Source organism: Homalodisca vitripennis, chromosome 1 (assembly GCF_021130785.1).
Source record: "Homalodisca vitripennis isolate AUS2020 chromosome 1, UT_GWSS_2.1, whole genome shotgun sequence".
In the NCBI taxonomy this organism is placed as follows: domain Eukaryota; kingdom Metazoa; phylum Arthropoda; class Insecta; order Hemiptera; family Cicadellidae; genus Homalodisca; species Homalodisca vitripennis.
The window spans coordinates 93,366,970-93,380,529 of record NC_060207.1 but is presented as its reverse complement, the minus strand read 5'-3'; the positions used below and the strand labels follow the sequence as shown (position 1 = coordinate 93,380,529).

The 13,560-nt window shown below is 32.4% G+C and overlaps 1 protein-coding gene across 3 annotated transcripts in view; it reads left to right on the top strand.

Annotated features, from left to right (window-relative positions):
- Positions 1-13,560, top strand: part of LOC124366702 (rapamycin-insensitive companion of mTOR-like) — a 94,208-nt gene that overhangs the window by 10,975 nt on the left and 69,673 nt on the right. For all 3 annotated transcript variants that reach the window (XM_046823314.1, XM_046823311.1, XM_046823304.1), the window contains exons 4-7: positions 1,621-1,752; positions 2,231-2,415; positions 6,703-6,916; positions 8,886-9,045. In XM_046823314.1, coding sequence (XP_046679270.1) covers positions 1,621-1,752; positions 2,231-2,415; positions 6,703-6,916; positions 8,886-9,045 — 691 coding nt within the window. The remainder of the gene's footprint in view (positions 1-1,620; positions 1,753-2,230; positions 2,416-6,702; positions 6,917-8,885; positions 9,046-13,560) is intronic.

Genomic DNA, 13,560 nt, shown 5'->3' with positions numbered 1-13,560 from the left:
CAAATTGCGCATAACTTGCAGGTAATATTCCTTATTCACCGATCTACCTTGTGGCAAGAACTCATGATGCACCACGCCCCTGCAATCGAAGAAAACTGTAAGCAAAACTTTCACATTCGACCAAACTTGGCGTGCTTTTTTCGGTCTTGGTTCGTGCGGCAGCTTCCATTGAGATGATTGAGCTTTGGTTTCCACATCATAACCATAAACCCATGATTCGTCACCAGTTATGACCCTCTGGAGCAAATTCGGGTTGTCGTGGACATATTCCAACATCTCATTAGCAATGTTCATGCGATGCTGTTTTTGATCGAAATTGAGCAATTTTGCGGCGACCCGTCTCATGCCCAAATTACGATTAAAATCGAATGGCACGAGCCAATCGATATGCCTAGGTCCTCGGCAATTTCTCTAACGGTGATTCGACGATTGGCCAATACCATTTTCTTCACTTCATCAATTTTTTCGTCTGTTGTTGAAGTGCTCGGGCGTCCGGCTCGCTCTTCGTCGTTCACATCTTCTCGGCCTTCTGAAAACATTTTGTACCACCGATAAACGTTGCTTTTGTTCAAAGTAGCTTCTCCGTATGCCACAGCCAATATTCAGAATGCATCCGTGCACTTAATTTCGTTTTTCACACAAAATTTGATACAGGTGCTTTATTCCATTTTTTTTAATAGGTAAAAATAAAAGACGAACCAAAATACGTGCAAGCAAAGCAGCTGTCAACAATTAACTGAACATTCAAAATGGCCAAAATTGTCATCATAAGTGAGAGACATATGTACCAACATAACGCCACAAAAAAATCGAAATTCGAATATACGTAACCCGCGAAAATTCAAAATTCTCGATACTTTTTGAACACACCTCGTATAATAATATCATTAAAAGTTTACAATAAAACAAAATAAAGTACAGATGTTTCTTATCATAAAACATTCTTACTCATATAGTTTTTATTTATTTATTAAAGGCATAATAACTCTAGCTAAAAACAATAAAACATCTCATAAACCTGTACACTGCTGAGAACTCTTTTTACATCATGCTTTTGGGCACCTTATTTTATTCAGTTGAAAAATTCATTGAACTGAAGAATATTGAATTTTAACTGAATAATAACCCTTGACAAAACTATACAATTTTCGACCTAGCATGTTCTAGTAAATGTAGTATGTTTGTGCGACATGTAAATGTGTGGCAAATGTCCAAAATCCTACTGTTCTTTCAAATCATCCATTGTCAATAACAAACACCACAAATAACACACCAACAATACCACAAATATCACCATCAATAACAAAGAATTAAAAATTAAGTACTAGTTATTTATTAATCTGTCAGCAGCCTTTAGTTTGTAATGCTGTTAATATTTATTATTTACCTATTGTTTTTCACAGTGTAAATACCACCCACCAACAATTTTTTGTTTATATGCAAGGAAAATTGCCAAAAACTATGAAAAGGTTCTGAAACAGCCTGTATTAAATATATCTGTGTATGTGTATACCCATATGAAAAAAGAATGCATTTTAAAATAAAATATGATTTGTTTATCTTAAATATTTAATGTTTAGAATATTGTAATGATGATAGTTGACAATTGTTATTTCACAGTTTAAGGCCATCATTGCTACATGACACAACACAGGTCAGGTCTGGAGGACTGCGCGCGCTACGTTACATGCTTCGTACCAAACATGAGGCTACTATCTGCATAAAACTTCAGTATCCACTACTTGTAGCCAGGTTTGTTGTCACAAGTAAAGATGTTTCTTACCATGAAACATTCTTACTCATGTAGTTTTTATTTATTTATTAAAGGCATAATAACTCTAGCTAAAGACAAAATTTGCTACCATATTCCAAGTTTACTGCAGTAATTTCAGGGAAGCAATACTATACCAAAATTCTATCAAATTAAATTAACTAACAACATTTTACTTCTGTTTTAATATTTTTCCACATTTTTATTTATTTTTGGGTCTGTTATCAATTGATAAACTTTTGATAAAATTGGTTAGTTTTAATTTATTAATAATTTGAATATGAGACTAACAATATTAAATATGGACTCAAGGATTAAATTATAATATATTGGTTATCCTTGTTTTATCATTCACTACACATTTCTCATTATTCACATTCTTTTGAATCACATATGTATGAAGTTGTTACTACTTTTTATGCATATGCATGCATTATTATGTTGTATTATCTGTTTTAGGAGCATGGACCTGGTGACTGGGAACGACAATGAACGAGTACAGGCACTTCGTGTTGTGCGCAGGCTTCTGTGTCTAGATGCCGCTCAGTTTCCAGTGTCCCTGGCTCGCTCCCTTGTCGCCATCGCATCCGGAGCGCCCGAAGATCATCTCATGAACCTCTCTCTTGGCGCCCTCTCAGAACTATGTCAGTGCACACACGTACATTAGTCTTAACATTTGTGGAAATTACTTTTTACCTATTTTTATGATGACGGGATTAAACTTATTATTGTAGACCTATACTGTATTATTTTAATTTGCAGACATTTTTAAGGGTGAATTTTTCATTTACTTAGGTTTTTAATCTTCTTCCTCTTCTTTATCCTTGCCTTATCCCATTACATGGGGTCAACTTACTTTATTGTGTGGCGCCATGTAATTCACTGCTTCATATCTTCAGGTTTGAGTCTGATTCTTTTCATGTAATTTTGGACATTTGTCATCCAGGTGATTTGAGGTCATCCCCTTCCCCTCTTTTATTTTAGTTATAAAGGTATTTTTCACAACATAATTGTTAGCCCTTTGCATTATGAGTCCATACCATCTGAATTTTACTTCTGCTATTTTGTCAGTTATGGGTGCAACTTTAAAGCTTCTTCTGTTTTCATTATGTATGTACTCTATCTTTAAGTCTTACTTCTGCCCAACTAAGTCTAGTCGTATGTAATTTCTGTTTGTGGGACTTTTTGACTGCCCGTGCTTTGCTGCTGTACGGTATTGCTGTTCTTATCGCTTTTTTGTACACCTTAGCTTTCGTTCTCCTTGATATTTTAGTGTCGCACAGCACCCCTGTGAGAGTACACCATTTATCCTATCAGATGTCATCCTTTATGTTATATCTGTTTCTTTAGATCCATCCTCGGATAGAACTGATCCTAAGTGCTTGGAGGTTTTAACCCTAGGGAGATGAAATTAAATTTAATAAAATATAAGTTTCATATTTCCACAATTTTCATATAGGTACAGAGATTACAAATTTGTCTGCAAAGATATTAAAAACATTGTAATTTCTGAATATACATTTTATTGGAAATTAGCCTACATGGGCAAACAGCCTGTGCGTAGGCTAGAGACGCTATCCTTTTTGTAGATCTGTTTCATTAACATTTTAAGTGCCATAGGGGGACCAACACATCGTCTGCATTGACTCGCTAGTAATCCGTTGCCGTGACAGCAACGTCGTGACGTAACTGTTTGGTAAAATCATTGTAGATTTGATACTCTAGGGAGTAATGAAGTGTGCCTTATTCGGAATTGTTTGTGAAGAGTCGGGCTTTTTCGTGGTGTAGTTGGTTATTTTCCTGTCTTCACGATCACTTTGATGTTATGAAGCTCTCATCAGCTGATTTTTGTTTGTAAACAAACGCATTATGGTGTCACTTTGGAAGCGAGTTATTGTTGAAGATATTATTAAATACATTTCTAAATATATATTTTCAGATTTATTGGATTCAGGTGATTATGACAGTTATGAAGAACAAGTGATTTTTTATGACAATAAATCAAATGGTGGAGTTCGTGAAGTTGACACTGATATTACTTAGGTTTGGTTGACTACACAAACCCTACCTAGGAACAAGTCTTAGGATAATTGATTTGCCTTTGGACACTAATAGTTACAAACCAGGTTGCAAATGTAGGTTGTTGAGGCAAACATTGAGTGTGGATTATTTTTCCAGCAGTGATGACAATGACCTAAATTGAAACTTAGATGAAACAGACAAAGGCCTTGACTTCAGAACTTCCCCTAACAACATTAGATACTTTTCACCCTTAATATAACAAAGTATTGGTGTTGAAAACAATGTAGAAGCATCTTACAATTTGGTTACAGATAGCTGTGAAATAGGCCTAGGTAAAAAAGAAATCATTCCTATTCCAGGGCCTTTGGGGGATTTTATAAGCCTACTAATTGTCAACACAGAAGAGGTCATTGATATAAATACTGATGAACAAAATGTGAACTCTGTTGTAAATATCTGTAGTCCTAGGCTTATAGATACAGTCAAGGAAAAATCTAAAAAAAGAAGCCAACCTTTCCATGGGTAAATGATAAAATATTTACATCAACCTATACATTAGTTAGATAACTCGTACAGTGGAATAAATAAATACGGGTGTAAGCGCAGACTCCACATGCTTAAACTGCTTTCATAAACATTTTCTAAGTGATCTTATATTATACATTGTTGAGCAAACCAATAAATAAAAATAATTGGCCAAATTGGTTTCAAAAAAGGTGTCCCATGCTAACTTAACTGCATGAAAAGATAACTACATTATACAAGTGACAATGAAATGCTCTGTTTTCTTGCCCTTTGTATACTAACAGCACATGTGAGGACAAATAAAATTAAAGACTATTGGTACACAGACAGTTTAAATTAAACGAAAATATTTGGACAAGTCATGAGTAGGAATCAGTTTCATGTGTTGTTACGGATGATTTACTTCAATGACTCGACTAGGCATAGTTTTTTCAATACTTTGGGATGACTCCATAAAATTAACCCTGTACTTTGTAGTTAGAATAAATCTTTTTCTGTTTTATGCCATTTACTAATAATGGCAATAGATAAAACACTATTCCTATTCAAAGGCAGGCTTATTTTTCACCAGTGTATCCCAAAAAAAGAGAGCTAGATTTGTAATCTGACGGCCAGACTGGGTATATCTGTAAATTTTGCCATATATAGGTTCTGATACACTGATAGGATTTCAGGAGCTTGTGGCAAGTAGGAATGACTGGGCAGGTTGTTCTAACACTGTTGGAACCTTTTTCAATCAAAGGCACAAAATATACCTTCACAATTAGTATGTTTCTCCCTTTCTGGCCGTTGAACTGTTCAGTCGTAGAACAAAATTTTGTGGAACTTGTTTACTTCAACCAGCTACCACATGAACATTATATACTATATGAGCATTGGCTGGACAAATGAGAGGTGCAAGTTCTGACAGCATGCCCATGGAATGAAAGAAATTGATAAAATCAATAGAGGAACAGGCCTAAAGAAACTAAAGCCTGTTAGCATAATGGATTATAATAAAAGTTTAGGGACTGTGGATATAGAGGATATGCAACTGCCCTTCAGTGTTACAGCTCGTAAATCCATAAAGTGGTACAAAATGCTATAATTTCATTTTCTAAATATTGCTGTTAGAAATGCTCACGTAATGCAAAATCTTCTCAGAAATAAGAAATCACAGCTTTCAAACTTTAGACAAGTATTAGTGAGAGAAATTTTTTTTAAACATGCTCAAACTAAAGTCAGCAGCTGTGGTGGACGATCATCCATGGGTGATACGACTATGAAATTGGTCTCATATCATCTCATTGCAATTTTCTTTAACCAATCCCTTCTACAGAGAAAAATCCGCTACCTTGATGGAAGTTTCGTTTCCTCAAAAAAAAAAAGTGAAAGTTATATAATTTTAATGCTAAACCTTCTGTTTTGTGAAAAAATACCCAGACCAATTAATTATGCTATATAAACCTAAGATACAAAGGGTTAAGCTCGATGCTTGGATTAAGTAGAGCATTGGAATTAAAGATACAGAATATATATTCCATCTTTGTCCTACTGAAATCTTTAAAATCTTCTTGTAGTTCTTGTACATTGCAAATATTTAGTTACGCTCCATTTCACCTTCCAGTTAGTGCAGTGCCTGAAGTGTGACACTAGTACTGATTGACTCCTGGAGTCTGGAGTCCATGTCTGTCTAGAGAGATACATAAGAATTCAGCAATGAAGACATTCAAAACAAACCTTTTGCATTGCTTCGACACCGGAGACACCTATGCTACAAAGGAGCTATATTATGTCTAGAAAACTCGGTTGCCTCCACATCAGTAAAATGATAGATAGGTTTTGTTTTAACAACTAGGCTTTCAAAGACCTTTTTAAAATGATCCAAAACAAAACATATATTTAAATTTAAAAGGCTCAAGAATTGAGTTCCAGACATACGGATTATAGCACACTCTGTTCTTAAAAATTTATGAAAATTATTTTATCTTATAAAATACATCATCTAATGACAGACAAATTTATTTTGTGGATATATAAAAATAAAATTGTACCATTCAAAAAATTTAAAATTCAAATATGAATCAGCTCGCACTACAAACTTGTTCTAACAAAGAAATTTTTGTTGCAGATAAGTGTGTAATATAACATTGTTTCTCCACAAAATTATTTATACTTTATACATTTTAAATGTATTAACAGCTCAGCTCAGTTTCTATAAAAGTCTGCCTAAAATATGCAAAAATAAATTTATATTTTCTTAGAAAATAAAACACTTTGGATCTCTTTCTGACTTCCTTTAGTTTACTGTTACAGTTATAACAATATTTAACTGTTAAAATATAAAGGATTTCACTTAATTTGTGGCAAGATATATGAGAGGTGAAAGGAAAGTTTGTGTGCAGGTGTACTGAACCCGCAGCTGCTGATATCTGTGGGCGGTGTAACCACAATACTGCGCAGTCTGGCCAATGTCCGTTCAGCTCGTATGGCCGAGGCCATGGTTGGTGCTTTACTGTACCTGCAGAATCGTCCGGAAACAAGGCGTAGTGCGGCTCTGAACCTTGACTGTCTGGCTGCCCCCTACACTGACCTTCAGGCCATCGACAAGGCAGCAAAGTAAGTTTAATTCTCTTAAAAAAGTCTTAGTTATAGTACAGTACATTTAACCATCAAAATCTATAGTTCATGACAAACAATACATTTTTACTAGCTTTATATCTTGTGTGATATTTTAAAATTTTTGAGTAGAGTTTTGTAAAATCATGTGATAATATTATTTTTGTTAATGAGACACAAGCTTATGTTTATATTGTTGTTAAGAAACAGTGTTTAAAAGGTATATAATTTCATTATTAAAAATGTTAAAAAATATAATTCTGATAAAAATATTGATAACCTATATTTTGTATACTTGTATAGTGGATTTCAAATAAACGTTGGTCATAAATGTGTAATGTGCGTGCTGTTATATTGGTAACAAATATTGAAGAATTTAGGTGTTGCTCTTTGCAAATACTAGTAAAATGTACAATTATTACAATTACAAGTAATTATTAACAACCAGGGATTAAAATACACTGTCAGTAACTTGTGTTTTTTATTAACATGACCTAATATATCTTTGATACAAGTATTCAAAAGCGCACCTCTTAAAAATAGAAAAGTGCTAAACATCCAATTAACACATTGAATACGGAGCCCGAGTATAGGTCGGGCTAGCACGTACGCTGTTGTATACGGGGCCTAACCTATACTCTGGCTCCGGTACTTAATTCAATACGTTAAGTAAATCGGTAAAAAAATCGCGTTTAGTTGTTTCAGACTCTTTCCTAAGTTATACTGTTTATATTTACGAGTCTTTTTAATGACAAGTAACAGTTGTGCAGCTGTAAAAATAGTATTTTCAACTATTGCACAACTGCTTAGTTACGTAACCGACTGACAACGAGCATTGTTATTTATAAACAAAGTTCCACTGTTACTGAATAAAATGATAAATGTTGGTTTAGTGATGGTTTAGTTTATTTTGATTGGTTTCTTAGTGATACAAGTTTTATTTTTCTTGATCATTGTGTAAAATGAGTAATCATTTAGACCAAATAACTATGTGCATGATACGTGATATGATGTCAGATTCTGAGCATGATTTGGAGGAGGATGATTGTATTTTTAATGAAAATAAAAGATTATCTGAGATTCAGTTTGAAAGAATCTTGGATCAAATTTATGATTCTGGATCGTAGGGTGAGTTTCTCAACGACAATGATCCTGATCCAGATTTTGCTGTTAGGCCTAATGATACTGATGAGTATGATTATGATATGCCTTCCATTAGTACTAACATGAATACTTTCTTTCTTTTTTGTTAATTTTATATCAAAAACACATTTATAGAACATTAGGTGGTTATAAAAACGTTTATACTACATTAGGGGGTTGAAAAATAACACGTTTATACAGTTACAATTTTTCAAATTTTATTTTTTTAAATATTTTTTTACTTTATAATTTTGTTAAAATAATTCTTTTATCGTAAAAAGGCATATTTATTAAAACTGCGTGTTCTCCTCTTTAATTTGATATATAATATGTTAGGTTATAACAATGTCTTCATAACTTAAAAAAAAATGTTTAAATCACAAAAAAATGGCCAGTATACTGAGTAAATTCGATGTTATAGGTTTAGGGTTCCATGTGTTAATAATGAGTATTAAATGTTGAAAATTAATGTAGAGAAGCAGAATGAATGTCAGATTTTAGAATTAGTTTCTTGTAACATATGTTCTTGTGGTACATATAAAACTCCGCCATAACCATACAAACAATTAAACATAAATTATAAATGTTACAGAAAATTTCCCAGTATTTAAAAAAAAAGAAACAACTACGGACACCACTCTTTCCACATTTATTGAAAGTCAAAACTGTAATCATTAGTTTTTAAAAAGAAACAAAAACCACATATTTTTACAAATTAATTATTTTTTGGCAATATATGTATATGTTTATTAAATTATTAAAATTTGGTTTAAAATGAAATATTTTTTCAAAAAAATATGCTGAAACATTGAAACATTGCTTTCAGAGAAAAGGAGGGTGCGAATTACGACAGGTTCAAGTGGCCACATGTTACATTATTATCCACATTGCGCTCATGGCCGGGAGTACTGCACTTCTGCCACCCTTTGAAGGATGGGCTACGCTCAATAGTCGCAACGCTATATCTCAATCAGCTGGATGTTAGGGTACGTTCATTAAGACTATGGTTTTGTCTGAGTTACTTTGTTTCTTTAGGAGCTGTAAATGAAAGACTGAATACATAGTTTTGGTTTCAATTATGTTTTCAACAAATGTTTTGTAACACTTCTGCTACTCAGTTTGTAATTATGATATTTATTAATGACTTGCCGTCGTCAGTCTCTGCCACTACAATCTTGTATGCAGATGACTCAACATTTTTAAATACAGGCAATAGCATTGAGGAACTAAACACTCTAACACCAAATATTTTATTGGAAGCTTCAATCTGGTTTAAAAACAATGGTTTCCGTCTAAATGTATCTAAAACTCAAAATATCCTTTTCAGTTTAAGAAAATCTGTAAACTCTCAAAGCAATCTATCTAATCATGCTAAATTCATAAGAATCATTATTGACAGAAATTTAAATTGGGATGCCCATATTAATTATCTTTCAACTAAATTATCTAGAGTGATTTATCTTCTCAGACGGCTTATACTCTATGTTAATACAAATTATGTGAGAACGGCTTATTTTGCCTTTTTTCAATCCATTATAAGATATAGACTAGTAGTGTGGGGAAATGCAAGTAAAATTAATAACATTCTTATCCTTCAAAAAAATCTATAAGAATTATTACAAACTCACAGCCACTTGTACATTGTAGACCTCTTTTCACTATTTGTAAAATTCAGACCATAATAAACCTGTATCTTTTTGATCTTATGAAATATATCTTTCAAAATCCTCAATTAGTAAAGCCTAGCAGTATAAACACTCCCACAATACCAGGAATAAAAATGCTGCATCTATTAATTTTAATAGATTAAGCAAAACTCTTGAAGGCCATTCTGTTATTGCACTTAGGGTGTACAACCATTTGTTACCCTTAGTCCAAAAGTACAATAACAAAATATTTTTGAATAAATATTACTTATGGCTGTTAGATAACCCATTTTATGCACTCTATGAATTCTTCCGATTAAAAAACATTTTATTTTAAATTCCCCAATGCCACTGGCTGTATTTGAGTACTGTGGTTTATGTTTGCGTAACTTAAAATATAATTAATCTAAGTTTTATAACTGACTTGGCTATATTTATAATGAAAGCTGTAATGAGACTTTGTCAATGATCTTTATTTTATGGCAATAAAAAATGTTGATTGTTGATTGATTGAGTGTGTTCAATTTTGACAAACCTTTTACAGAATTGTACACAACTAAAATGTTTTGTTTAAGTTTGAGTTTAGAACATTTTTGGGGAAACTGACAACAATTTTGAAATTTGTTACCCATAGGATAAGAGAATATTTCATTACAAAGATACATAATAATTTTTATAAATAATAATAATTTGACAGTCAAACCTTGTTATCAAAGCTGGGTGGGAGTTGGACTAAATTTTAGATTTGTGATTTTTTTAATGTGGATGAGTCTCCCTGAGTTGAGTTTAAAATGCTTATTTCCTTTATATCATAATCAATAGGGGTGTAAAACTGTGGCGCATTGCACAGTGTGTTTTTATTGGCTCTAATGGCCATTGTTTGTTCAATCAATAATGGTATATGGCTACTAGAACACACCTATTGGTTACGCCTGGGTATTATTGGGAAACTCATGTAAATCACATAATCTATTGTATATAAATAATGAATTTTTCTGTAAATTAACACATTTTACTGCAATCTCCATGATATCTAGTGTTTTTGTATCCAAGGTAGTCACCATCTTGTTTAGTTTGATTGATCTGACTTCTACTGTATGTTTTTTAAAGGGAGAAAAATGCATTCAAGAATCTTTTTTCCTGTTAGATTTTCTCAGTGGTAACAACAAAATAGTATCCAATTCAGTTTTATACACATATAAAAATATTGTGCTGTATATGTATATGTATTTATTTATTTACTTACTTACTTATTTATTTATAATTGGGGTATGTATTTTAGTGATGGACAAATCCAGAATTTTGAAATCTCGAATCCGAATCTTAAAAAATTGATTTTTGAATTTCTAATCCTAATAGCTTTTTTTAACTTAAGTATGATTTAAACAAAATCACCACCAATCCAAATTCTTTTATTCTAAATTCTTTGGAGATTGTTTCATAATATAAAAATTAATCCAAGAATACAACTAAATTTTAAAGGGTTTGCAGAGGTTCAGAGAAATTTGTGATAGGTCAAAGCTGTATCTCGAATCCACTGAATCTTCAAAGAAGATTGGGATTAGAGTATTGATCGTTGGAATTTGTCATTCAAATCTAGGGATATTCGCAGCATCATTAATTATCAGCTGATTGACAGTACACAAATTACTGATCGTTAAAATGTGTTTCAGCCATACTTTGAATATTCAAAAGTGAATATAATATATTCAAAATATTCATTACCTAATTTAAATAATATATATTAAATAATATTAATATAATTATTATATTATTAATAAATTATATAATAAATAATCATAATCTATATATATAAAAAATGAATGTTTGTATGTTTGTCCTTTATGGAATCGTGAACTATTGGACCGATCATGATGAAAATTTGTACGTATATGTATTTTTCCACGGAGAAGGTTTATAAAGCTATGCCCATCCCTTTCCCGATTCAGGATTCCGCCCCACTGGTTACAGAAATACCCATAAGAAATGCATTGCAGCAAACATATGTTAACGTCTTTTCAAAATTTTTTAATCAGCTGTTCTTTGTAAACATATATTACACTTATAGTTTTAAAGCATAGAGTAAGCTTAAGAGAAACGACAAATTTTGTTTAAACTGTTTTTGCAATCACTGTTAAACATAGACTTTACTATCCAGATAATACAATTCAAATTTGACGTAAAAAATTCACCTTTAACTGCAATATTTATTTAATATAAACCATGCTCATGCTTGATCAGAAGAGTAATGCAGATATCATAATTACTATCTTAACGTTGGCTACAAATATAAAGAATGTTATAAAATCAACCTTAGTTGTTTTTTTTGACAGAAGTATGGTTCTCAAAACTCCGTGTGTACATATTCTCTCGATCGAGACAACAAAGCAAGCTCAATCGTGGCATCGGATATATAACTAATTTAATCTAAAATTTATTATAGTAAAAAAAAAATTTACTAAGTAATATAAGGACTTCGGTTTCTTTAAGATTTGCGTGCGAAGCCGTGGGTAACAGCTAGATAGAGGCAGGAATATGGTACATACCTTCATAATACGCCCAAGAGGCTCACGATGGAACGACTATCAATTATCTCAGCAATGTTTAGAATGTGATAGAAAAAGAATAAGTGAATATAGTGTACTGTTTTCAACGGGAAATTGCGTGCGAAGCCGCGGGCAACTTTTGCAAAAAATTATTGAAATGCGCAGCAAAGCGCGCCGGGCCCGCTAGTATATAATAAAAAAAATGAATGTTTGTATGTTTGTCCTTTATGAGGAATCATGAACTATTGGACCGATCATGATGAAAATTTGTACGTATATGTATTTTTCCACGGAGAAGGTTTATAAGCTATGCCCATCCCCCTTTCCCGATTCAGGATTCCGCCCCACTGGTTACAGAAATACCCATAAGAAATGCATTGCAGCAAACATATGTTAACGTCTTTTCAAATTTTTAATCAGCTGTTCTTTGTAAACATATATTACACTTATAGTTTTAAAGCATAGAGTAAGCTTAAGAGAAACGACAAATTTGGTTTAAACTGTTTTTGCAATCACTGTTAAACATAGACTTTACTATCCAGATAATACAATTCAAATTTGACGTAAAAATTCACCTTTAACTGCAATTATTTATTTAATATAAACCATGCTCATGCTTGATCAGAAGAGTAATGCAGATATCACAATTACTATCTTACGTTGGCTACAAATATAAAGAATGTTATAAAATCAACCTTAGTTGTTTTTTTTGACAGAAGTATGGTTCTCAAAACTCCGTGTGTACATATTCTCTCTCGATCGAGACAACAAAGCAAGCTCAATCGTGGCATCGGAGATATAACTAATTTAATCTAAAAAATTTATTATAGTAAAAAAAAAAAATTTTACTAAGTAATATAAGGACTTCGGTTCTTTAAGATTTGCGTGCGAAGCCGTGGGTAACAGCTAGATAGAGGCAGGAATATGGTACATACCTTCATAATACGCCCAAGAGGCTCACGATGGAAACGACTATCAATTATCTCAGCAATGTTTAGAATGTGATAGAAAAAGAATAAGTGAATATATAGTGTACTGTTTTCAACGGGAAATTGCGTGCGAAGCCGCGGGCAACTTTTGCAAAAAAATTATTGAAATGCGCAGCAAAGCGCGCCGGGCCCGCTAGTATATAATAAATAATAATAATATTTAAATATTAATAATGTACTTTTGCAATTAATATTTTGCCTACTGTTAGTATTTTCTATATTTTGTAACATATTGGAGAGCTTGGTCATTTTCATAGTTTTGCTAACTCATCCGCCCAGTTTTCACCATTTCATGTTAGGCTGCTACAGAAATATTGTAT